The sequence below is a fragment of the Rhincodon typus genome, chromosome 1 (genome assembly GCF_021869965.1).
Source record: "Rhincodon typus isolate 14 chromosome 1, sRhiTyp1.1, whole genome shotgun sequence".
Classification (NCBI taxonomy): Eukaryota; Metazoa; Chordata; class Chondrichthyes; order Orectolobiformes; family Rhincodontidae; genus Rhincodon; species Rhincodon typus.
In genome coordinates, this window is record NC_063332.1 from 103,284,883 (window position 1) to 103,310,049 (window position 25,167).

Below are 25,167 nucleotides of genomic sequence, written 5' to 3' on the forward strand. Positions count from 1 at the left end.
TATTACACTTGGATTCCTATAAAAATGTTCTGGAGGTACTAGAAACAAAAGTAGACCATGATTACAGGAGGTTTGAATGTTTATTCAGGCATAACATTTTTTTTCAATTCCATATTAAATTTATAAGTTACTAGTTGCAAGTTATGATGAAATGTTTGTCACGGTTTGTAATTTTTTTTTCAATAAATTATTTTGTGTAATTCTAGACCTCCTAGGAGTATTCCCAAAGAATTCAAAGAACTTCCTCCAGAACCAAGTCACGCACATAGTTTCTCGGGACCTGACAATATCCTACACTCTATGAACAAGCCATCAATAACACAGCCTGAAAACAACGTTGGGTGTGTTAATTTAAGTATGCTACGAAGTTAGCTAACTGGTTTATGACCTGAAGAAAAATGTTACAGCAGCAGTTTAGCAAATACAATTGTTCAATGTTAACTAATAATTCACTTTTTTTTACAGATTACCAAAGAGCAAACAAAGTGAGGTTTGTGTTATTCATACATCCTTTCTTTTATTTCCTCTCAACTTTTCAAACTTTAGCAGTAAACATCATTTTATTTTCTTCAGTTTCTGAATTATAGGTTTGCCGCTTGAATTTAATAAAAGCACTCGCAGATCATTTCTTTTAATGTTTACTTAGAAACAAAGATAATAGCTACAATTTCATTTTGTCTTGTTTTCTTCATCAACAGGCAATCACACAAAAAAATGGTAGGTACATTACAAAGAAAAGTAACACTTGAATGTTGAAAAGTGAATACAACGTATTTGCCAATATTTTGTTTTCTAAAATATCAGAAACATATGTCATTCTACAATAACATAAAAATCTGTACAACATCATTACTAAAGAGTTTTAAAATTATATTTTATGGTATGTGTTGAAGAAGTGAAAATAAATTGTTTCAATTGACATACAAAGAATAATTCAATTTAGATTTAAGTTTCTTCTAAAACACAAGCTGATGAATATATGCCTGTGAAGGGTATTTCCTCCTTTGTAACTCTGGATGGGTTATACCAATGCTGAATCATATCATTCAGACGTGGAAATGCCCCAGCCACATTTCCAAGTTTGATAAGCCAGATAGTGTCAGGTTTATCAAATTGCATTGTGTACCCGGGCAACCTCTGACTGTATAGTGTCACCTGGTAAATGTAATTTGAGCAATTGGAAGCCTTCTCCCAGAAAGTACAGTCAGCTGACCTCATGGTCTATCTCACAAGATGGCAGAGATGGCAGGGTAGCTGTCTGGGCTCCGGGGCCAGACCACTCCCTCTTACATGACCAACTGCATCCTTCTTAATTTTATATTATTTTCTTCATTTAACTTTTGAATCAAATTCATCTTTCCTTCCTTCTGCGGCTGCCGTGGTGCGGAGAGGTTGCGGGGAGCTGTTGAGTGGTCGATCTGGTCCATTCCTCATGGCCCTGGCAGTCACAGCTTGAGCAACAGCTTCAGCGTTGATGAATTGGTGTCCATTCCTTTCCTCTCGTGTTTCGGCTACGTCTGTAACGTAGGCGGATTAAATGATCCCTTAGTCATCGGGAGTTAATTTGGACAATCCTGTCTATCCTCAGAATTTGAAAATAGCGCCCAGTCCTTGAGAGCTGGGGCAGTCTCCAGGCTATGGCAGTGGCTGGAGTATCAGTAGTGGCTTTGGCAGAGATGACATTCTGGATCCAGTCCATGGTAGTGGGGGTTGCTTCAGCGTGCTTCCTCCTTGCAACATCAGGGACAGCCTTGGCGGCTATGAATGTGGCTGTTTCCCCTAGCCTCTTAAAAAATCAAGAAGCCATGGATGGAACAAAAAATGAAATTTGTGTTAACTTTAAATGCATTATTTCTTTTGTAATTTATGTAATTAAAATGGCGCCAGATTAATTATGGCGACTTATATAAATTTTACTGTATTTTCATAAATACATGTAACAATACATTGCTATCCTACACAAAGAGTGAGTTTGCTAAGGCTCAAGTGATCTCATTAGGTCATGTATTGATGAGTATAGCCCATGGCTGCAAAGGTAGAAGGAGTAACACTGTTTCCTTTGCCCACAACAAACCAGGAAATCATGAGGTTCTTGGGAAAGTGTGGATTAAACCAAATGTTCATCCCAAACTTCAATACAGAAAAAAGCAAAGGTGGCATAGACTGAAAATGACCAACTGCCTTTGAAAAGCTAAGGCGATTTTAATAAGCAAACTTGTTCTTGAAGATCCAAACTTTAAATAAGCATTTTATATAGTTATCAATGTGAATGACAAAGGGTTAATGGCTGTCCTCTTTTAGGGAATAGAAAGATCAATCAAAAAACTTAAAAAACATGAAAAAAAAACTAGATAAACATCAGAAGTTATTCCCATAGCAAAACAAAAATGGATACTCTTGTTTTACTAGTACCTCTCAAATACTTTAAGATACATGTAGGACTACAGTCTATCCAGACCAGAACCCATTAACTTTTATGGAAAAGCATAAGGCTCAGGACCCAGGTTATTCTGTTGGAGTTTATTCTTTCAAACATACCACCTGTAAATCACCCACTTTGACAGATAATGAAATATGAATGAAGACAACCTGTCCAGAACTCAGAGAAACCCAGTTGGAACTGAAAAGATAACTTTGCCTGAGGCTTAGAGAATAAATTTGTGTGTGGGTGTGTATGTGTCTGTGTGTATGTGAATTTATTGTGGCAAAATTTTACATTTTTCATCCTTTGCAATAAATTAAAATTAGTCTCATTTCATTCATCATGTCAGGGACATGCCATGATCATGGGTCAGAACCCCAAAGTATTATGGGAATTGTTAACTTGTATTTTGTATTTTTTATAAGAGATCTGATTCGATCAAAAATATATGCAGATGTAAATTATGTTGCTGTCTGGAGACTCAGAATGTCACACTTAAGACGCAAGAAGAATTTCAAATGACCCTTCAAGCTGAAAATAGACTATACTGTAGACTCATGTGACTACAAAGTTATCAAAGGGATGACAACCCCTGATCAACTGCAAGCCATTCCCTGCGGTTAGTTCCAAACTGCGGATGGATTTTATGCTTATTCCTCTAACAAATGCACAAGGACGAGGTTTAAAATATTTGTTTCAACTTGACTGGGGTGCACTAGTGGGTCTGACCATTCTCATACGGACTAGTGGGACTAAGTTCTTGTGTGTGTGCTCACCTAAGTTCAAGTGTTAGCATGCTGTGACCTTCACAGTCAAAAAAAAACAAATCCTCTAGGCACTTGTGTTGGAGGTAAAATTTATTCTCTCGGTCTGACTGTTAGCAGCCAACTAGCTAGCAATCCAGGCAAAAGAAAACAGGGTGACAAAGGGACCCTCCTTCAGCCTGAATGCTGGTGTCCAACTATCCATTCTTCACAAACAAGTCAGGGACTATTCTATATATCTGTATTCTTTTAACTTTTATCTTTTCAGACTCACTTCTATCTATGTTTTTATTATACCTATGTTTTCTGTGTTTTGCTATTAATAAATTCGCACTTTGTTAACTCAAGAAAGCCCAAATAAATTAGCTTCTTTCAAAAGTTTCTTTGGATCTGGGAAAAGGAAATTAACAAATGAAGTGATCCATTTTTAAATTAACTTTGTTGCATTCAAATGAGAAGGTGGATGAATAAAAAAAGTAAAGCCAGTTCATCCCTCCTCACCTGGGTACTGCACAAACAATAACAAATTGGGGAACCTTGTTCGGAGCTGGATGTAACAACACAAAAGTTCAAAAGTTCTCTGTCATTTACCATAGCTGGTCTCCGGTCAATTCTTTTTGAAGGGTCTAAGCCCGAAACGTCAGCCTTACTGCTCCTATGATGCTGCTTGGCCTGCTGTGTTCATCCAGCCCTGCACCTTGTTGTCTCTTTTTGTTACATTGTTTTCAAGTTTGGAAACAGAGAAAGTGTTGTAAATTGTTCCATCTAGTGGTGTCTCAGAGAATTGAAAAACATACCAACTTTGCAATGTATATTGTATGAGGATGTGTTATGCTCCACTGTAACACCCTCTTAGTCACTGGCCTATAGCTACCCTTGTCAATACTCACACGTTAATTGTGTGACTGATAATTATGGAAGTAGGAGAAATTGCAGAGAAATAAAATTGGTCCACAAGTTGTAAAGAGATAGACTGGGGAACAAATGTTATGATACGAGTTTGCAGACTGTTGTCCCAGAAAATGGCTAGTTCCTGTTCAATAGAAAAATACAGTGCTGAAATATAGGCAAGGCATTCGCCGTGCAAGAAGAAAGCAGAATTTAAAGATACATCATTATTGTCAACACACAGATTAATGCCAGTTCTTGACTCCAAAACAAGTTGGATGCATAGCAGGAAGCAGTCTTCCAGCTGGCCTTTTTCTAACTGAAAAGTTGTACATGGATCAGGAGGAGTCAGATAAATTTGAAAATCAATTTTAAAAAATTTTAAAAACATTGCTGAGTGCATTGCTCCTTTATCTCATGTCACACAACATGCAAAGCAGCTTGGAAGAATACCAATAAAACACTAAATACATATGTGCATAAACGAACTGAGGATGTAATCTTCACAATTCTTAAGATGTCTATTATTTTAAAATTACTTCTCCAGGTACTGATTTCCGAAGGTCACGTGACATACTTCTACCAGTGAACAAGCAGCAATCATTGCCATTTAGACCTATTTCCAAAAGCCCACCACCAGAAAGGTACAATTGAATATTTAGTCACAAATCTGTTTTGTCTTTAAGGAGCTTTGCAATCTAAAGTAGAGATTGGTATGTGCTGTCCTTGTACCTCTGGTGTAAAACTGATGTCAAGCATATCAATTTCAATATTAAAGCAAAGCATTGTGGAATCTAGAAATCTGATACAACCCAGAGAATGTTCGAGAAACTCAACAGGTCTGGCAGCTTCTGTGCAGAGAGAATAGAGTTAGTGTTTCAAGTCCGGTATGACTCCTCTTCAGAAGTAGTTCTGAACTGAACAACCGAAAGCGTGGTTACTTCAAATTCAGTTTAACTGTGTGGCAGCCTGTGTCAAAAGCTATGCAGTCGTTGAACTGACTGCTGTTTCTTTTTAATTTAGCCGTACATTTAGGTAGATGACGTTGGTTAGCCCTTGCAGCCACCAAAGAAAAGTAAGTTTGAAAGCTTAAAATTCTTAACAAAATGGTTTCTGTAGAGCCAGATGGAACAGAAGTACTGAAAGTACACACTGATAGCATTACAGTGAGGGGAACAGGGTATCGGGAACTTGAGTGATTACCACATCTTCTCAACAATGCAATAACCAAGAAAGAGAATGAATTAGAGTAGATGAATTCAATTTCAAATCATGTGCACAAAAAGAATCAAAGAGAGGGAAAGAAAGATTGGAGTAAGATTGATAAAACAGAAATATAGACAAACGAAAGATTCAAAAAATAAAAGTTCCAGATCTTACAGTCAGTGGTGATTCAAGGGTGATTATTGCTGACTGCAAAGATAATTGCACCTTAGTCTTCATGCGTGCTTGCAGCTGGGTCTTCCTGTGCTGGCTATCTCAGTGATGCTTCCAGACAGCCATCCACAGGGAGGAATTGAGAAGAGCAGCAGGGCAGAGGCTTAGGGTTAGGGTTAGGGTTAGGGTTAGGGTTAGAGCAGCAGTGCAGAGGCTATGACCCCTTTTAATGGTACCAACTGCTGTGCTTATGTCAGTTTGTAACAGTCTTCAGGGATTCAGCAGAATGAGCGGGCAGGTGAGTGTGGGTCAGCGAATGGATGGCTAAGATAATGCATGGATCAGTAGGCAGATGTATGGGCGAGTTTGGGAGTGTTTGGCAGTGTGCAGATGGCTTGTCAGGCTGTGGGGGATTGGCTAGTCAGATCAGGGGATTGGGATGGTAGATATTCTGATAGTGATATAGTAATCAATAGGAGATGGAGGGATGCTTGAGAATGTGAGGGCTGGTGGATAGGGTTATAGTGTTAATCACTGAGTTATGCCAGAAATTAAACAACATGACAATACTGGGATAAATATCCAGGTAAAGATTGTGCAGCTGGCTTAAGTCTCCAAACCTTAGCTGAGTGTTGGAGAAATTCTCATTTTGTCTCAGACAGTGTAAACCAACCCATCACAAGTTCAAACTTCCGGGACAATTACTGCACATATGCACGGGTCAGGATTTTCAATGGACCCTGAAGTGCAAGAGTGGTAAGCATCCCAACATTCAGCACCATTGTTACCAAAAATTCAGCCTCCTTTGTCAAACTCTAGAGATAAAATTTTAACTTGCAAGATAAAATTTTAAATCTAACATATTGAATCGCCCACATCAATTAAAAAATAGAGACAAGTCCCCACAATTGCAATCATACATTTTCAGTGCCAGAGAAGTTGACTGGCAAAAATAAAGATATAACATCATTCAGAAGATGCCTGACTAAAATGGACAATACTTAGTTTTCTATAATGCTGTTGACATCTCCCGTGCAATTACAGCAACTCATCACAGCTCATTGCATTTCAATAGCAAGCTTAATAACAAATGCCAATTGCACAAAGAGCAACACAACTCAGACAAGAATTTGGGGATATTTGAATTTAGGTGCATATCGATCCTTTGCCTGACTATTCTATTCCACTTGTGCGTAAGTGAAGTGAACATGACATAAGAAATAGGAGCTGAAGAAGGCCATTCAGCTCTTCAAGCCTGCATTGAGTAAGATCATGGTTAATTTTCACCTCACTTCCACTTCCTTCTACAAGCCATATCCCTGAATCTCCTCAGTACCCAAAGCCTACTGACTACTGTCTTGAATCTGTTGAACAATGGTGCATTCACAGTTTTCTGAGGTAGAGCATTCTAGAGATTCACAAGCTCTCGAGTGAAGAGATTTACCTCATCTTAGTCCAAAATGGACAGTCCTTTATTCTGAGATTGTATTTTTTTCATTCATTTGTGGGATGTGAGCATCACTGGCTGCCCAGCATTTTTATTATCTGTCCCTAGCTGCACTTGAGAAGGTAATGGTGAGCTGCCTTCTTGAACCACTACATGCTGTAGGTTGACCCATAATAGCCTGAGAGAGGGAATTCCAGGATTTTGACCCAGTAACAGTGATGGAACAGTGAGATATTTCTAAGTCAGAATGGGGAGTAGCTTGGAGGGGAGTTTGAAAGTGGTGGTTTTCCCATATATCTGCTGCCATGTCCTTCTATATGGAAGAGGTTGTGAGTTTGGAAGGTGCTGTCTGAGGATCTTTGGTGAATTTCTGCAGTGCATCTTGTAGTTTCTTGAGCGTTGTTGGAGCTTCATCCAGGCAAATGGAGCATGTTCCATCACACTCCTGACTTGTACCATGTAGATGTTGGGCAGTATTTGGGGAGTCAGGATGTATGTTACAGGATGTATGTGACCTGCCCTTGTAGCCACTGTATTTACCTGGTGAGTCCAATTGATTTTCCAGTCAATGGTAACCCCCAGGATGTTGATAGTGCAGGATTCGGTTATGGTAACACCATTGAATGTCAAGGGACAGTGGTTAGATTGTCTCATAGCCTGACATTTCTGTGGCACAAGTTTTACTTGCCATTTATCAGCCCAAGCTTGGATATGGCCCAGATCTTTTTGCATTTAAACATGGATTGCTTCAGTGTCTGAGATGTTGCAAGTGGTGCTGAACATTGTGCAATCATCAGTGAACACCCCCACTTGTAACTCCTCGTTCTTGGGTTATCCTTTCAGAGAAAGTATTTATCCTATCAAGTCCCTGAAGAATTTTCTCTGTTTAAGTAGAAAACATTTCATTCTCCTAAACTACAGAAAATATAGACATTACCTGCTCAAATTCTTCATCAAAATAATGACCTCATGTCAGGAGTGAACCTAGTGAACTTACACTGTATTCAGTCAGAGATAAGAACATCTTTCCTCAGATTTGGAGACCAAAGCCCTATGCAGTAATCTGGACGCTGTCTCACTTGTAAAAATTCCACCAAAAGCTTAACGGTGATTGTGGTGGCAAATTATGGTATCAGCAATTTCAATTCATTTCTGATCCTTATTTCAGAAACATTTGCCACATGATTAAAGGTTGAGTTGGTTATATAGAAAACTTTCACTTTTTCTTTGCTTCTAATTCATTTTTCTTTTCTATACTAGCTCGTTACATCAAATATCACAGATACCAGGTATTTATCTGCATTTGTCAGTGATTAAATATTTATTGAATCCAGTATAGGTTTTGGAAATTATATTCAGTCTCAAGACATGTGGGAAACATTTTGTAGGGTTCTCTTTATAATTATCAAGTAAAAGTTAAACATAAATCAACTACAAAAAATGAGAATTACTTGTAAATTATATTAGATATATATTAACGTTAAATTCCTCTCTATTACAAAAACTTCTACTTTTCTTCAGAAATGATATGTCACGATCCACCCACAAGACTAAAACCTCAGTCTAGTCCTGATCGACAAAACCCCAAACATTTATCCAGACCTGCTGCAAAGGTATAGTAAAATATTTAAATTGATTTAGATTCAAATTTAGAAATAAATGGGATTTGTTTGTTTTTGCATCTGCGTGATTTGAAATCCTAAGTACATACAGCAGCTGATACAATATGTTTGTAAGGTGTCAATATTACAGCTCAAATTTAAGAATTAAATCTATTCATATATTAAATTAATTGGAAGAAAGGCAAGGTGGGACACATTGAGGGGCAGAATCACACATCCTTCCCCTGGTAAACTCAACAGTGGGAAGGCATTTAATCAGGTTGCACCTCACTACCTTCCTATCTCCACCTCGATTAAGTCTGTGGTGAAAAGACCTCTAGTCCTGCCACCATATGAGGCCCTTAACTGACCAATCAATGGCTACTTAGAGGGCCTGAGCCCTCTGCCACTAGTATTGACCTATTGTCAGGGGCCCAGCATGTGATATACATGACAAATAAATCTTGGTATGTTTGCATGAAGGCTTCCTGGGCTGTTGTCTCCATTCGAAGCACTCTGTGTGACTGGGGGATCATGGAGCACTCAGAGATGAACGCATTCCCTTGTTGCTGCCTCCCCTAAACCCACCCCTGCCCCGCAAACATCCTTCTGTTATTACTCTGCTGTGGCCTGCATCTCGGGTGGTTGTCGTTCTGGCAGTAGCCACCACCTCCATTGCAGCATTGCCATTCAAAGGAGTGACTGACCTTTGATTGATCAGAAACTCTCAGCAGGCTGGTCTTCAAACTCCAGGCTCCTGATCCTGGCTTGACATGTCTGAGCAGCACTTACTACTGACAGGCCTTTCTAGAAAGTGGGGGCCTTGTTGACTGTCATTGCCGGAATGAGATTTTTTTCCTACACCTGATCCTGGTGGGTGAGGTTGCTTGGCAAAAGCAGAATTTGTTCAGACTGCCTCTGCAGTGTCTACACAGAAATGTTTTCTTTCTAAAAAAAAAAATAAGCAATGGTTTCTTCAATGTTGGGAGAGCAAATACAGCAACTGATTGTTGCTGACACACACAAAGGGAGAGCTTCATCTGTCTATGCTATTCTAGTCAGAACAGAGTAGAGAAACAGTAATTCAACTCTTTGTTCATAATAGGATCAGTCACCTCGAATCCCAGTAAGAGTCACTGTAAAATATCCCCTGTTACATTGTGTGTGTGATCATGGGTAAAGCAGAGCATTGACCATTATCCTCCACAGGGAAATGCAACCCCAATGTTTCTTATAAAGACTCAGAAATCAAGAATGGCAACTGGAATGAAACACTGAGGTCTGAGGTTCCACTGCAACCCAAACCCAAACACACATTGTGGTGTTTAAGAAATTAGGGGAAGTAATCAAATTATAACTAAATTATATAGTTAGTCATAAGAACAGTGCTGCTCAGTGGAATAAATCATTCAAGAAAGAGAATGGTTAGACATGAGGCCACTGTCACCATGACTAAGTGTGTTCAGACTTCCACAGCATCTAACCTACTCATGGGTGGCACGGTGGCTCAGTGGTTAGCACTGCTGCCTCACCGTACCAGGGACCCGGGTTCAATTCCAGCCTTGGGTGACTATCTGTCTGAAAGTTGTATGTTCACCCTGTGTCTGTGTGCTTTTCCTCCAGATGCACCAGATTCCTCTCTCAGTCCAGAGATGTGCAGGTTAGGTGAATTAGCTGTGCTAAATTGCCCCCTAGTGTCCAGTGATTTGCAGGCTAGATGGATTAGCCATGGTAAATACAAGATTGCAGAGATAGGTTCAGGAGCTAGGTCTGGATGGGATACCCTTCAGAAGGTTGATGGGCCAAATGGCCTCTTTCCATGCTGTAGGGATTGACTGGAGTGCTTTATGTCAGTGTCAGATCAAGTATATAATTTGGTTGGCTTAGAAGCTCTTATGGTACAGTTGTAGTATCTCTATCCATGAGCCAGGTGACCTGGATACATAGTGCCACCCACTCCAAAGGTGTGTATTAATGCTTCTGAGCAGGTTGATGGGCAAAATATCTATAATTTGGTTGGTAATAAAGTGCATGCTGGAATGAACTGCAGGTGAATTCAACCTCAAATTCAGCTCTTCATGTGGTATTAGGAAACTTGTTTCAACTGGAGCAGACACAAGCAGCTGGACAAGATACTCTGGACTGCTCACTGTCCACATCTTGCTGCTGCTGATTGTTTTGAGCATTGTTGTTCTCAGTCATTTGAAATGTTATACCTTGTTGCTTAATGGGTTTCTCATCATTTACGTTCTGAACATATTTCAGGATTTAGAAGGACAGGAATGGTATATTGGTGCCTGTGACCGTTATAACATAGAGGAGGCTTTAAGGTTAAACAATAAGGTAATCAATTCTCACTTACAAAATAATTCCAATGAAGTTATTTTGCTTCAGGCATTTGATATATCACATTCTTACTGAAATCAAATATCTTCCCAAATCTTTCGATGTTTTCAGAAGTTATCAAAGTTCTCACATGCTTATCTAATATAATGTTCTGTTTACATTTTAGAAAGTTATTCCATTCTGAAAATTATTTCTAGATACTAGTATTCATGAAGAGTTTGCTATATAATTAGTCAGAGGCATAGAGATTTGTACACTTTTTATTTCTGATTCAATAATAGCTTCTTTTCTTTTCACTTAGAATGGCACTTTCCTGGTGAGAGATAGTTCTAAAGGATACCCCGATAAGCCATATGTGTTGGTGGTATATTACAGATTTAAAGTTTACAGCATTCAGATACGATATCTAGAGGACACTAAACAGTATGCTTTGGGCAGTGGGCTCAGAGGACATGATGTAAGTTGTCTACCATTTCATTGCTCCAGACTTCTGTAGAATAGAAAGATAACAATTATTTTCTGCTTTTAGTAGACAAAGTTAATAATTTTGTGATAACACAGTGTGGAGCTGGAGGAACACAGCAGGCCAGGCAGCATCAGAGGAGCAGGAAAGCTGACATTTCGGGTCAAGACCCTTCTTCTAAGGGTCTACATAGGGTCTGAAGGGTCTTCTGAAGAAGGGTCCTGACCCAAAACGTCAGTTTTCCTACTCCTCTGATGCTGCCTGGCCTGCTATGTTCCTCCAGATCCTCACTGTGTTATCTCTGACTCCAGTATAAGCAGTTCTTACTATCTCTAATAATTTTGTGATTCTGTTTTAAAGTTAGGAATTAAACATACCTTGCAAATTAAGACAAACTTTAATTTTATATTCAGTTGCATACAGCCATGTGAAACATAATGCTGAAATGTTTACATTTTGATTTGATTTGTGAAATGGTGTAACAATGAAAATTAAAAACCGAAAGAACTGTGGATGCTGTAAATCAGGAACAAAAACAAAGTTGTTGGAAAAGCTCAGCAGATCTGGCAGCAGCTGTGAAGGAAAAAGCAGAGTTAACGTTTCAGGTCCAGTGACCCTTCCTCAGAACAATGAAAATTACTTGCATTAAAGACTTAAGTTTATAAATATGTAAAGAAACTAACGCATTCTGATTTAACATTTTATAGAATAATTAATTTGTTGAGAGGATATTTTCTTCAGTTAATAGTCAGGCAATCGAGCAACAATGAGAAAACTATGTAAACTAAAGTGACGCACTTAAATGATCCCACTTCATTAAGGGCCAATTGCACACATAACTGGGCAGAAGTGGACCTTTCCTGGGTCCAGATCTTAGTGCTGAAGCCACAAGGAGAATCCAGCAGTTCTTCATTGTCCAAAGGGTTTGATAAGGTACCACACATAATAAAATAAGAGCCCATGATGTTGGAGATAGTATATTATCATGGATAGAGGATTGGCTAACTAATAGAAGTAGAGAGTTGGAATAAAGGGGACTTTTTCAGGGTGGAAACATGTAACTGGTGAAGTGCTGCAGGATCAGTGCTGGGGCCACAACTATTTACAATGTATGTTAATGACTTGGCTGAGGTAAGTGATATATTCTCGCAAAATTTATGGATGTCACAAAAAATAGATGGGGAGGCAAGTCGTAAGGATGACACAAAGAGTCTGCAGAGGAATATAGACAAGTGAGTGGAAGAAATTTTGGCAGGTGGAAAATAATGTGCAAAAGTATGAGGTTCTACATGTTGGCAGGAAGAATAGTGAAGTTGAATATTAGTTAAATGGGGAAGGACTGAAGGAAGCTACAGAAGAGGGTGATCTGAGAGTTCTTGTGCACAAATCATGGAAAGGTTGCATTCGAGTTCAGTGGATAATAGGAAAGGCAAATAGTCTATAGGCCTTTATTTCAAGGGAAATGGAGTGTAGATTAGGGAAGGATTGCTAAAACTAAGCAAGGTACTAGTCAGACCACATGTGAAATACTGTGAATAGTTTTGGCCCCTTACCTAAGGAAAGATAAACTTGCATTAGAAGCAGACCAGAGAATTGTCACTAAATTGGTTCTGGGTATGAAGGGATTTTCTCATGTGGAGTGGTTGAGTAGATTTGGCTTGTACTTATTGGCATTTAGAAGAATGAGAGGAAACTTTGTTGAAAAATATTATTTTGGAACTTGACAAGGTAGATGCAGAGAGGTTGTTTCCCCTTGTGGGAGAGCCTAGGACCAGAGGGTATAATTTCACAATATGGGCTCCTCATTTAAGACAGAGTCGAGGAGGATTGTTTTTTTCTCTATCATCAATCTGTGGAATTCCTTACCACTAAAGGCTATTGTAGCTGGGTTATTAAGTATATTCAAGGCTGAGGGAAACAGATTTTTAATCTGTAAAGGAATCGGACATTATAGGGATAAGGCAGGAAAGATATGTTGAGGATTATCAGATCAGCAATGATCTGATTGGATGGTGGAACAGATTTGGCATACTTCTGCTCCTACATCAGCTGTTCCACAAGGGAAGTGGTTGCTGCTGCCAGAAATGCACATGCTCAAGGGCTAGGATCATCATAGGGTTCAGGCTTTAGAACGGGATCACACGTTGAGGTATGTGGAAGAGGGGACGAGAGTGTCTTTCAGCAACTCCACCCTTGTTAATGCTGGGTCCCTCAAACAGGTGCCCTTGAACAAGGGACCATCCCCTACCAGCAATCCACTGGCAACCTCAATAGGTTTTGTTCCTCAGACTTTCCGCAGGCAAGTCCCCCAGTGTCTGTTGCGTTAAAAACTGTGGTGGTGGAATGATGCCCTTATGTGCACATTTATTTCCAATAGAAAAGTCTCAATTTCAGGCAGGGAAGGAATGAATACCTTTCATGGATTCAATCCAGGCAGAGAAGGAAAGGCATGTAACCCTACTACGACATTTCCATCTCCAACCCTACCACAGCGAGGGTATTAAATCCCACCTGAACCTACATTGGGTCAGATGGCTAAATGGCTGGCCAAAGAGGTAGGGTTTAAGAAGTGTCTTAAAGCTAGGGACAGCAGCAGAGATGTGCAGAGAGGGAATTACAGAGTTTGAAGGAAGCACTGTCACCAATAGCAGAAAGGTGATAATTGGAAATATAGAAGAGGCCAGAATTAGAAACACCCAGATATTTTGGAGGGTTGAGAAGGAACAAAACTTGACCTTCTGTTGGGAAATAAGGCAGGGCAAGTGACTGAAGTGTTAGTAGGAGAACATTTTTGGACTGGAGATCATAATTCTATTAGCTTTAAAATAGTTATGGAAAAGGATAAGCCTTCCATAAAAGTTAAAGTTCTTAATTGGAGTGAGTCAAATTTTAATGGTATGAGACAAGAACTTTTAAAAGTTGATTGGAGTAGACTGTTCACAAGTAAAGGGACAACTGACAAGTGGGAGGCTTTCAAAAGTGAGATTATGAGAGTTCAGAGGCATTACGTTCCTATTAGAGAGAAGGTTAAGGCCGGTAAGTGTAGGGAACAATGGATGAATAAAGGTATTGAGGTTTTAGTTAAGAATAAGAAAGAATCATATATTAGATGTAGTCAACTTGGAGTAAATGCATCTCTTGAAGAGTTTAAAGAGTGTAAGGGCATCCTTAAGAGGGAAATCAGGAGGGCAAAGAGTGGATATGAGACAGCCTTGGTAGATAAGGTTTACGATAATCCAAAGAGATTCTACAAATACATTAAGAGCAAAAGAGAAACTAGACAGAGAATAGAGCCCCTTAAAGATCAAAGTGGTCATCTATGTATGAACCTCAGGAAATGGGAGAGATACTGAATGAATATTTCATGTCAGTTTTTACTTTGGAGAAAGAAATAGAGACTAGAGAAAACAGTTCACATTACAGAAAAGGAAGTGCTCGAGGTCTTAGAAAACATAAAGGTGGACAAATCTGTGGGATCTGATCAAGTGTATCCCAGGACATTGTTGGAAGTTAGGGAAGAAATTATCGGGACCCTAGCAGAAATATTTGTATCTTCTATAACCACAGGTGAGGTGTTAGAGGACCGGGGTGTGGCTAATGTTGTGCCTTTATTTAAGAAAGACTGTAAGGAGAAGCCTGGGAACGATAGACCTGTGAGCTTGACATTGGTGGAGGTGATTCTGAGAGATAGAATTTACGTGCATTTGGAGAGGCAAGAACTGATTAGGGATAGTCAACATGGTTTTGTGTGATGGAAATCATGTCTCGCGAATTTGATTGAGTTTTTTTGAAGATGTAACCAAAAAGATTGATGAAGGCAGTGTGGTAGAAGTTGTTTACATGGACTTTATTAAAGACTTTGAGAAGGTTCTACATAGTAGACTAATCAGTAAAGTTAGATCACATGGGATTCAGGTTGAGCTTGTCAGTTGGATACAAAAATGGCTTGACAGTAGGAGGCAGAGGGTGGTGGTGGAGGGTATTTTTCAGACTGGAAGTCTGTGACCAGCGATGTTCAAAGGGATAGGTACTGGGTCCACTTTTGTTTATCATTTACATAAACGATTTGGATGGGAATATTGAAGGCATGTTTAGTAAGTTTGCAGATGACACCAAAATTGGTGGTAAAGTGGACAGTGAAGAAGGTTATCTTAGTTACAAAGAGATTTTGATCAATTGGGTCAATGGGCTGAGGAGTGGCAGATGGACTTTAATTTGAATAAATGAGAGGTATTGCATTTTGGTGAAACAAACGATTTGTAGATTAATGGTAGGGCCCTTGGTAGTGTTGTAGAACAGAGAGACGTAGGGATTCAGGTGCATAATTCTTTGAAATTTGTGTCACAGGTAGACAGGGTGGTTAAGAAAGTGTTCAGCACACTTGCCTTCATTACTCAGACCTTTGAGTATAGGACTAGGGACATCATGTTGAGGTTGTTAGTGAGGCCTATTCTGGAGTATTGTGTACAATTCTGGTCACCCTGCTATAGGAAGGATATTATTAAATTGGTGAGGTTTCAGAAAAGACTTACCAGGATGTTGCTGGTACTGAAGGGTTTAAGTTACAAAAATAGGCTGGGACTTTGTTCACTGGAGCAGAGGAGATTGAGGGTGACCTTATTGAGATTTATAAAATCATGAGGGGCACAGATAAGATGAATAACAAGGGTCTTTTCTAGAGGGTAGGGTATTTCAAAAATAGAGACCATAATTTTAAAGGGGAGGGAAGAAAGTTTTAAAAAGGATATGAGGGGCAACATTTTTATACAGAGAGTGATTCATGTGTGGAATGAACTACCAGTGGAAGTGGTGGATGTAGGTACAGTTACAATGTTTAAAAGACATTTGGACAAGTATATGAATAAGAAAGGTTTGTGAGATATGGGCTAAACGCAGGCAAGTGGATCTAGTTTAGTTTGGGAACATGATCGGTGTGGACTAGTTGGACAGAAGGGTCTGTTTCCATGCTATATGACTTTATGACTAACTTACAGTTTGTCTTCCCAAGAGCAAATGACATTATCAATGTTCTGATTCTATGAAAATAAATTGGAGGCCCAAGAGGCTTTTTATTCTTCATAAAACAAAGGATCAGTTGTATATTCAGCAGGTTCTAAATTTGCCTCAATATTTCAACAAAACAAAGTAAATATAGGGTTACATTTTTGTTGTCAAATGATTTGTATTGAGCATTTAATTGTAAGGGCACCTATTTCTGTTCTCCAATTACACAGGGCCTGAATTGATCTTGGATCGCATTGCGATTGAGCATGAATTCAACCACTGTCCTTAACAGGCATCAAATGAGATAGTCAGATCACAGATGACATTCCAATTGCCTTGAAGTCATTTTTAAAGACCCAATATCCACCTGCTGCTCATTTGGAACAAAACATTGAGAAACAGATAAAGGTGTTGCTAAGGCAACGAGCTCTATGCGACAACACACTGAATATCTGTGGAGACTCAGATTAATGAAATCTCCAGAGATTGAGATGCCAATGCAGCTATAAATGGATAAGAAGTGTTGTTTTATATAAAAACAAAATGCAACATCGCCATAGGGCATGAGCACACAAGGTCACTACGCTGAACTATTTATAATTCTTTCCTTTAACAAAAAAATGTTTGCACATTTTAATATCTTCCAATGATTTGTACCCATGACCTGAAGAGCGCCATTTATACTTCCTAAATAACACAACAAAATTCAATTGTATGTTGAAGTTAAAACAATTACAGCAGAGTTTGTTTGAATTTAATGAGGAATCTGGATTTTGAGTAGTTTTTTTAATCCGAATTTCTGCTGAAGCATATTTGCATATTGGAAAATACAAAATCTGCCATGAACAAACACAACTGAACAGAGATAGTAGGAACTGCAGGTGCTGGAGAATCTGAGATAACAAGGTGTAGAGCTGGATGAACTCAGCAGGCCAAGCAGCATCAGAGGAGCAGGAAAGCTGACATTTCGGGCCTAGACCCTTGTTTAGAAATGAGGGAGGGGAAGGGGGTTCTGAAATAAATAGGGAGAGAGGGGGAGGTGGATAGAAAATGGATAGAGGAGAAGATAGGTGGAGAGGAGACAGACAGGTCAGAGAGGTGGGGATAGAGCCAGTAAAGGTGAGTGTAGGTGGGGAGTTAGGGAGGGGATAGGTCAGTCCAGGGACAACGGACAAGTCAAGGGGGCAGGATGAGGCTAGTAGGTAGGAGATGGGGGTGGGGCTTGAGGTGAGAGGAGGGGATAGGTGGGAGGAAGGACAGGTTAGGAAGGCGGATCAAGCTGGGCTGGTTTTGGGATGCGGTAGGGGGAGGGGGGATTTTGAAGCTTGTGAAGTCCACATTGATACCATTGGGCTGCAGGGTTCCCAAGCGAAATATGAGGTGCTGTTCCTGCAACCTTCGGGTGGCATCGTTGTGGCACTGCAGGAGGCCCAGGATGGACATGTCGTCTGAGGAATGGCTCGCGACTGGGAGGTGTAGTTGTTTAGTGCGAACTGAGCGTAGGTGTTCCGCAAAGCGGTCCCCAAGCCTCCGCTTGGTTTCCCCGATGTAGAGAAGGCCACAACGGGAACAGCGGATACAGTATACCACATTCGCAGATGTGCAGGTGAACATTTGCTTGATGTGGAAAGTCTTCTTGGGGCCTCATCGTTCCCTAAACCCGCACTGCCACCTTCTATCTCCTTCCCAAAATCCACAAACCTGACTGCCCTGGTTGACCCATTGTCTCCGCCTGCTCCTGCCCCACCAAACTTATCTCCACCTATCTTGACTCCATTTTCTCCCCCTTGGTCCAGGAACTCCCTACCTACGTCCGTGACACCACCCACGCCCTCCACCTCCTCCAAAACTTCCAATTCCCTCGTCCCCAACACCTCATCTTTACCATGGACGTCCAGTCCCTATACACCTGCACTCCCCATGCAGATGGCCTAAAGGCCCTCCGCTTCTTCTTGTCCCGCAGGCCCGACCAAACCCCCTCCACTGACACCCTCATCTGCTGAGCCGAACTCGTCCTCACCCTCAACAACTTCTCTTTTAATTCCTCCCACTTCCTACAGACAAAGGGGGTGGCCATGGGTACCTGCATGGGCCCAAGCTATGCCTGCCTCTTGGTAGGTCACGTGGAACAATCCCTCTTCCGTAGCTACACTGGCCCTAAACCCCACCTCTTCCTCCGTTACATTGATGACTGTATCGGCGCCGCCTCGTGCTCCCACGAGGAGCTTGAACAGTTCATCCACTTCACCAACACCTTCCACCCCAACCTTAAGTTCACCTGGACCTCTCTGATACCTCTCTCTCCTTCCTGGACCTCTCTGTTTCCATCTCTGGCAACGACCTAGAAACCGATATCCATTTCAAGCCCACCGACTCCCACAGCTACCTCGAATACACCTCCTCCCACCCACCTTCCTGCAAAAATGCCATCCCCTATTCCCAATTCCTTCTCCTCCGCCGCATCTGCTCCCAGGATGAGGCATTCCACTCCCGAACATCTCAGATGTCCTCACTTTTCAAGGACCGCAACTTCCCCCCCCTCAGTGGTCGAGAACGCCCTCGACCATGTCTCCCGCATTTCCTGCAACTCATCCCTCACACCCGCTCCCCACAATAACATCCAAAACAGAATCCCCTCGTCTTCACGTACCACCCCACCAACCTCCGGATCCAACGCATCATCCTCCGACACTTCCGCCATCTGCAATTTGACCCCACCACCAAAGACATTTTTCCCTCCCCACCCTTATCTGCTTTCCAGAGGGACCATTCTCTCCGTGACTCCCTTGTCCGCTCCACACTCCCCTCCAGCCCTACCACACCCGGCACTTTTCCCTGCAACCGCAGGAGGTGCTACACCTGCCCCTACACCTCCTCCCTCACCCCAGTCCCAGGCCCCAAGAAGACTTTCCACATCAAGCAGATGTTCACGTGCACATCTGTGAATGTAGTATACTGTATCCGCTGTTCCCGTTGTGGCCTCCTCTACATCAGGGAACCCAAGCGGAGGCTTGGGGACCATTGCAGAACACCTATGCTCGGTTCGCACTAAACAACTGCACCTCCCAGTCGCGAACCATTTCAACTCCCCCTCCCATTCCTCAGATGACATGTCCATCCTGGGCCTCCTGCAGTGCCACAACGATGCCACCCGAAGGTTGCAGGAACAGCAACTCATATTTCGCTTGGGAACACTGCAGCCCAATGGTATCAATGTGGACTTCACAAGCTTCAAAATGTTCCCTCCCCCTACCGCATCCCAAAACCAGCCCAGCTTGTCCCCGCCTCCCTAACCTGTCCTTCCTCCCACCTATCCCTTCCTCCCACCTCAAGCCCCACCACCATCTCCTACCTACTAGCCTCATCCCGGCCCCTTGACCTGTCCGTCCTCCCTGGACTGACCTATCCCCTCCCTAACTCCCCACCTACACTCACCTTTACTGGCTCCATCCCTGCCTCTTTGACCTGTCTGTCTCTTCTCCACCTATCTTCTCCTTTATCCATCTTCGATCCACCTCCCTCTCTCTCCCTATTTATTTCAGAAGCCCCTTCCCCTCCCCCATTTCTGAAGAAGGGTCCAGACCTGAAACCTCAGCCTTCCTGCTCCTCTGATGCTGCTTGGCCTGCTGAGTTCATCCAGCTCTACACCTTGTTATCTCTTAACACAACTGAAGAGTCCTTTTGAATTTTTTTTTTGAATTTTTGTTTTACAAAATATCCTTTGGCATTCTTAGGATTGGTAAGCACTTTAATTATTACTGTTAAAAATGGGTTATCACCAAAAAGAAGCATTTTCATTTTAAGATCCAGTCAACCACCTGTGAGTGACCAGACTTCAAATAATATAAAATAACTTTACAATGCAACATAGTTCCATTTACTGGTTCTGTTAGGATGCAATATTCAGTTTCTTAATTTACAAAGAAAGGTAAAAGGTAAAGTCACCACAGGGCTTTTCTCTGATGATAGTTTAACCTGAGGGTCACCATGCCTCAGGTGAGGGGAAAGGTTGAGAAATGGGAGTCCATCATGGTGACTTCAGCTGGTGTAGGAATTGACCCCATGCTGTTGGCCTCACTCTGCATTGCAAACCAGCTGCCCAGCCTACTGCCTTGACCGATCCACAACTTACAAACTATCTACAGAAGATTTTAAGTAGTGTCCTTCCATTGGCAGTTTAATTTTAAGTGTGTCTTCAAAGGCCTGCAATTGAATGGAAATTCACACTGAAGATTTATTTGATCTGGAGGTGTGACTACTCTGTAGGGATGGAAAGGGATTTTGAACCAGGATAATGGGACATAATATGCACTTGAAATTCCACAATCTTTCGTGCTGGTGTATCCTATTTGGGACAAATTGCATCAATAAAACCCATGCAACTCATTTATATCAGTTGTTATAAATAGTTCAGGAATTACAACTCATCAAAACGCTTTTAATATTGGCTATTTTTAATGGGTTCAGAAGAGGTTTACAAGAAAGATCCTAGGTATGAAGGGCTTGTCAAATTAGAAGTTGAGGATTCTACTCGATGGAATTTAGAAGGAGGGGATCTGATTGAAACTTTCAGAATACTGAGGGGCCTGGATAGAGTGGATGTGAAGAATTTGTTTTCACCAGTAGGAGAGATTAGGACTCAAGGGTACCGCCTGAAAGTGATGGGATGATCCTTTAAAACTGAGATGAAGAGGGATTTCTTCAGGCAGAGGGTGGTAGTTAATGTGTGGAACTCATTGCCACCAAGGGCTGTGGAGGCCAAGTCCTGAGTGTATTTAAGACAGAGATATATAGGTTCTTGACTAGTAAATAATCACAATGTCATAGGAATATGATTGAACAAAATCAACATAATTGTATGATAGGGAAATCTCATTGACAAACATATTAGTGTTTTGAGGAGTTAACAAGTAGGGGGGATTAAAGGAAGCCATTAGGTTTAGTATATTTCGATTTCTAAATGTTTGATATCAAAGATAAGAGCTCACAGATTTAACAGTAATGTGTTAGCATGGATAGAGGATTGTTAAAATGGACTGGAAACAAAGAGTAGGGATAAGCAGTGCGTTTGCAAGTTGGCAGGTTGTAGTTAGTCAGGTGCTACATGGCGCAATGCTGAGGCCTCAACTATTAATGAGCTAGATGAAGAGCCAGACAATAATGTATCTAAGTTTTATGATACAAAGCCAGGTAAGAATGCAAACTGCATGCAATGAGTCTGCAAAGAGATAAATACATCTTGAGTGATTGGGAAATACTGCGGAATATTAAGTGGAATTGTTCATTTTGCTACTAAGAATAGAAAAGTAGAATTTTTATAAAAGATGTGAAATTTGTAAACGTTTCTCTACAGAGGTACATGATTATATTGATACAAGGAACAGAGAAAGTTAGCAAGCACATTCATCGTACAATGGGGAAGCAAATTGTGTGTTCTACTGCAAACCCCTTGTAATAAAGGCCAAGTATATCTAAGTCTTTCTGCAATTATACAGGGTCTTCGTGAGACCTTACCTGGCACACTATGTGTAATTTTGCTCATTTAAGGATGCATATACTTGAATCGGAGGCAGTACAGTGAATCTTCAAGTGAAGTTTGGCCTTTGGGATGACAAGGTTGTCCTCAGAGAGACTGAGTCAACTGGGCCCCATTTGCTGACATTTGAAGAATGTGTGTGAACTCATTGAAACAAGATTGTGATGGGGCTAGACAGGGTAGACAGTGAGAGATCGTTTCCATTGTAAATCACAAACATGGGGGAAAAGTCTCAGGATAATGGGCTGATCACCTCAGACTGAGATGAGGAGAAAGTTCTTCATTCTTTGTGAATCTTTGGCATTCTCTAGACAAGATGATAGTCTATTGTCAAATCTGTTAAAGGTTGAGCAGACAGATATTTGGTGTCTTAAGTCACCTGTATCAGGTAGAGGGAGCTACTTTCAATTTTTCCCTTTTTCAGGGGACAGGTGAGCAAACTTTAGAAAGGTCAGGGTTGCCACAAAAGTAAAAACTTCACCTAAATCAAAAGCAATAAACTGATAAAATTAAATTTGTAACGATAGAAATTAGCATTAAAAAGTAGCAAGCAACAAAGCTTAATAATAAAGCTAATTTTTTGTTTTATCGGTTCATAAGAACTACAAAGAAAAATAATCAGCCCAAATTCCTGATCACCAGGGAAGGGAGTGGTGATGGTGGGCAAGCTAAGAGCTAGGGTTAACTAATGCTGACCTTACCCCTGTCACTCTGTCTTACTCTGCCCCCTTTAACTTCAAGAAAATAATCCATGGGATTTTGTGCTCTAATACCTCACAAACAACATTTTGCATTGAAAGTAGCATTTTTTAAAGAGATATTTCAATGCACTTTTGAAAAAGGCACTTTATTTTTTTTAAAAATGAAAAGAGTGATTTATTCCTCATTGTTCACAATTCCTCTCCCTCATCCTACTCTCATTGCCTTCTCCCAATGTTGTGACTATCATCTCTTCCCCTACCCTAAGTCAGAGTCTCCCAAAAAAGTTCCTGTTCCCAGACCCCACAACAAGTAAACTGCCACGGCTCCAGGCCTCAGACTACTCCAATCACAGACCGATTAATTCCTACATTTGCTGCTGGTCTGTGATCACTCTCATGTAAGGTCATGTCATCTTTAATTATTGGAACCCTGTGAATGAGCTGCACATTCATCAACCAGTAAAGCAGACACTGGGCTGTATAAAAGGGGCCCTAGGCCTGCAGTTTGGTCTCATCTATATTAGGCAATCGAGGGATGTGAGGAGTTGATGAAAAGTGGAGCTGAAGTCGAAGGCCATACTGAATATTGCAGCAACTGCAAATGGCCATGTGGACTACTCCTGTTATTCATTATGTTCTTATAATGACATCAAATATACCCATGAGTTTCTTTTCCACACAAGATCAAGGACAGGAGGCACAGAACACCATCACATCTTAGTACTCCAACAAATCACATCATCCTGACTTTGAACTTTATCTCCTACACTGTTAGTGTGTCAAAGACTTAGAACTTGCTCCCTGACAGCACCGTGGGTGTATCTACAACACATGGACTTCAGCTGTTTAACGAGATAGCTCACCAATACCTTTTTAGAAGAATATAGATATGTGCAGCAAATACCAGTCCTGCCTGCAATGCTCAAAAAATACAAGCAATTATTTTAAATAGAAGTATTGTTATGATATTAAAAACAAAAACAAAGTTGCTGGAAAAGCTCAGCAGGTCTGGCAGCATCTGTGAAGGAGAAAACAGAGTTAACGTTTCGGGTCCGGTGACCCTTCCTCAGAACCGGTTATGATATTAAATCCTTGTTTATATTAAGCAAAACTTGTGCATAAGATAATTTATTTGTTTTCAAATAATACGTTTGGCAGACAGGTTCCAGTTACTTACAATTTAAGGATGTTTTAGGAGAAAATTGCAACCGAACCATAAGTATTATGTCTGTCTAGGTGAAGTAATCCATAACATTTTGGTACTAAAAATATCTATTTTTCTCCACTACACAGATATTTGATTCAGTGCCTGAAATTATAAACATCCACAAAAATATTCCTTTGCGACTAATTGATCGAAGAGACCAATCAGGAAGCAAAATGGAACAATGTACTCTAAAATTTCCACTGATACTGCATTAACAGATTGATAGTGTCATATGTTAATGATTTTTATCCTTTGTTATTTACATTGTATACTAAAACTGCACTAATTTATTTCAATGTAAACATTTCTATGTACATACTTCAGAACATGTTCTTATTGTACTTTTCTAACAACCTGCACAGATAACATGCTCACATGCACAGTTCACTCTCATTTAAGATAATAATACATGAAAATATATATTAACAGAAAAGGAAATATGCTATTACAGTTTCTTAGAAAATGTAGAACTACTGCTTTCAACTATTTCTATTACTATTACAATTTTAACTGGTAAGAAATGAAAATTGTTACCTGTATGTTTATTTTTATTGTTGTACATTTATCATGGGCAATAGTAAAATACAGAAATTCAACTTTGTTTGAGTAACTGTGACTGATTTACCTGATTATTATGGGTGACTGTGACCCGTCTGGAAATTCTAACTTTGACTATTAGGGATAATGGGCAGGTACTCCTATTAGCAGAGATAACAAGGTGCAGGGCTGGATGAACACAGCAGGCCAAGCAGCATCATAAGAGCTGCGTGTGTCTTGTAAGGAATTGTGTTGGGGTCTTAACTATTCACCGCATTCACTGATGGTTCAAATGACAGGATAGAAAAACATATACCCAAATTTACAAAAGAAAGCTAGGTTATGTGGGTGGCACAGTGGTTTAGTGGTTAGCATTGCTGCCTCACAGCACCAGAGACCTGGGTTCAAATCCAGCATTGGTTAACTGTCTGTGTGGAGTATGCACATGCTCACCATGTCTGTGTGTTTTCCCAAGGTGCTCCAGTTTCCTCCCACAGTGTGAATGTTAGGTGGACTGGCTGTGCTATAGTGTACAGACTAGGTGGTTTAGCCATAGTAAATGTGTGGTTATGGGCAAAGGTTTGGGAGTGGGATACTTTTCAGAGTGTCAGTGCAGATTTGATGGGCTGATGGGCTGAATGGCCTCTCTCTGCACTGCATGGTTTCTATGATATTACAAATCCATTCACAAATAAGAATAGTAAAGTGGAAACATCCTATTCTTATATTTTCAGGTCTTTTATTGGAAGGAGAGAGTGCAAGTAAGCAATTTTAAGAGCCAATTTTAGGCAATATCAGAAACCAATATTCAAATTGCAACACTCAATATGAACTAAATTAAGGAAGGCTTCAGCACACGATTATATGTGGTGAT

At 40.6% G+C, this 25,167-nt stretch overlaps 1 protein-coding gene across 1 annotated transcript; it reads left to right on the forward strand.

Annotated features, from left to right (window-relative positions):
• The first annotated feature begins 225 nt into the window (after window positions 1–225).
• LOC109936553 (cytokine-dependent hematopoietic cell linker) lies at window positions 226–23,971 on the forward strand. The gene is made up of 9 exons (XM_048603345.1): window positions 226–341; window positions 466–490; window positions 699–717; window positions 4,622–4,718; window positions 8,159–8,187; window positions 8,420–8,511; window positions 10,765–10,842; window positions 11,147–11,302; window positions 23,843–23,971. Exons 1-9 carry the CDS (start codon window positions 301–303, stop codon window positions 23,969–23,971), a joined length of 666 nt encoding a protein of 221 aa, XP_048459302.1. The 5' UTR covers window positions 226–300.
• Window positions 23,972–25,167: the final 1,196 nt, after the last annotated feature.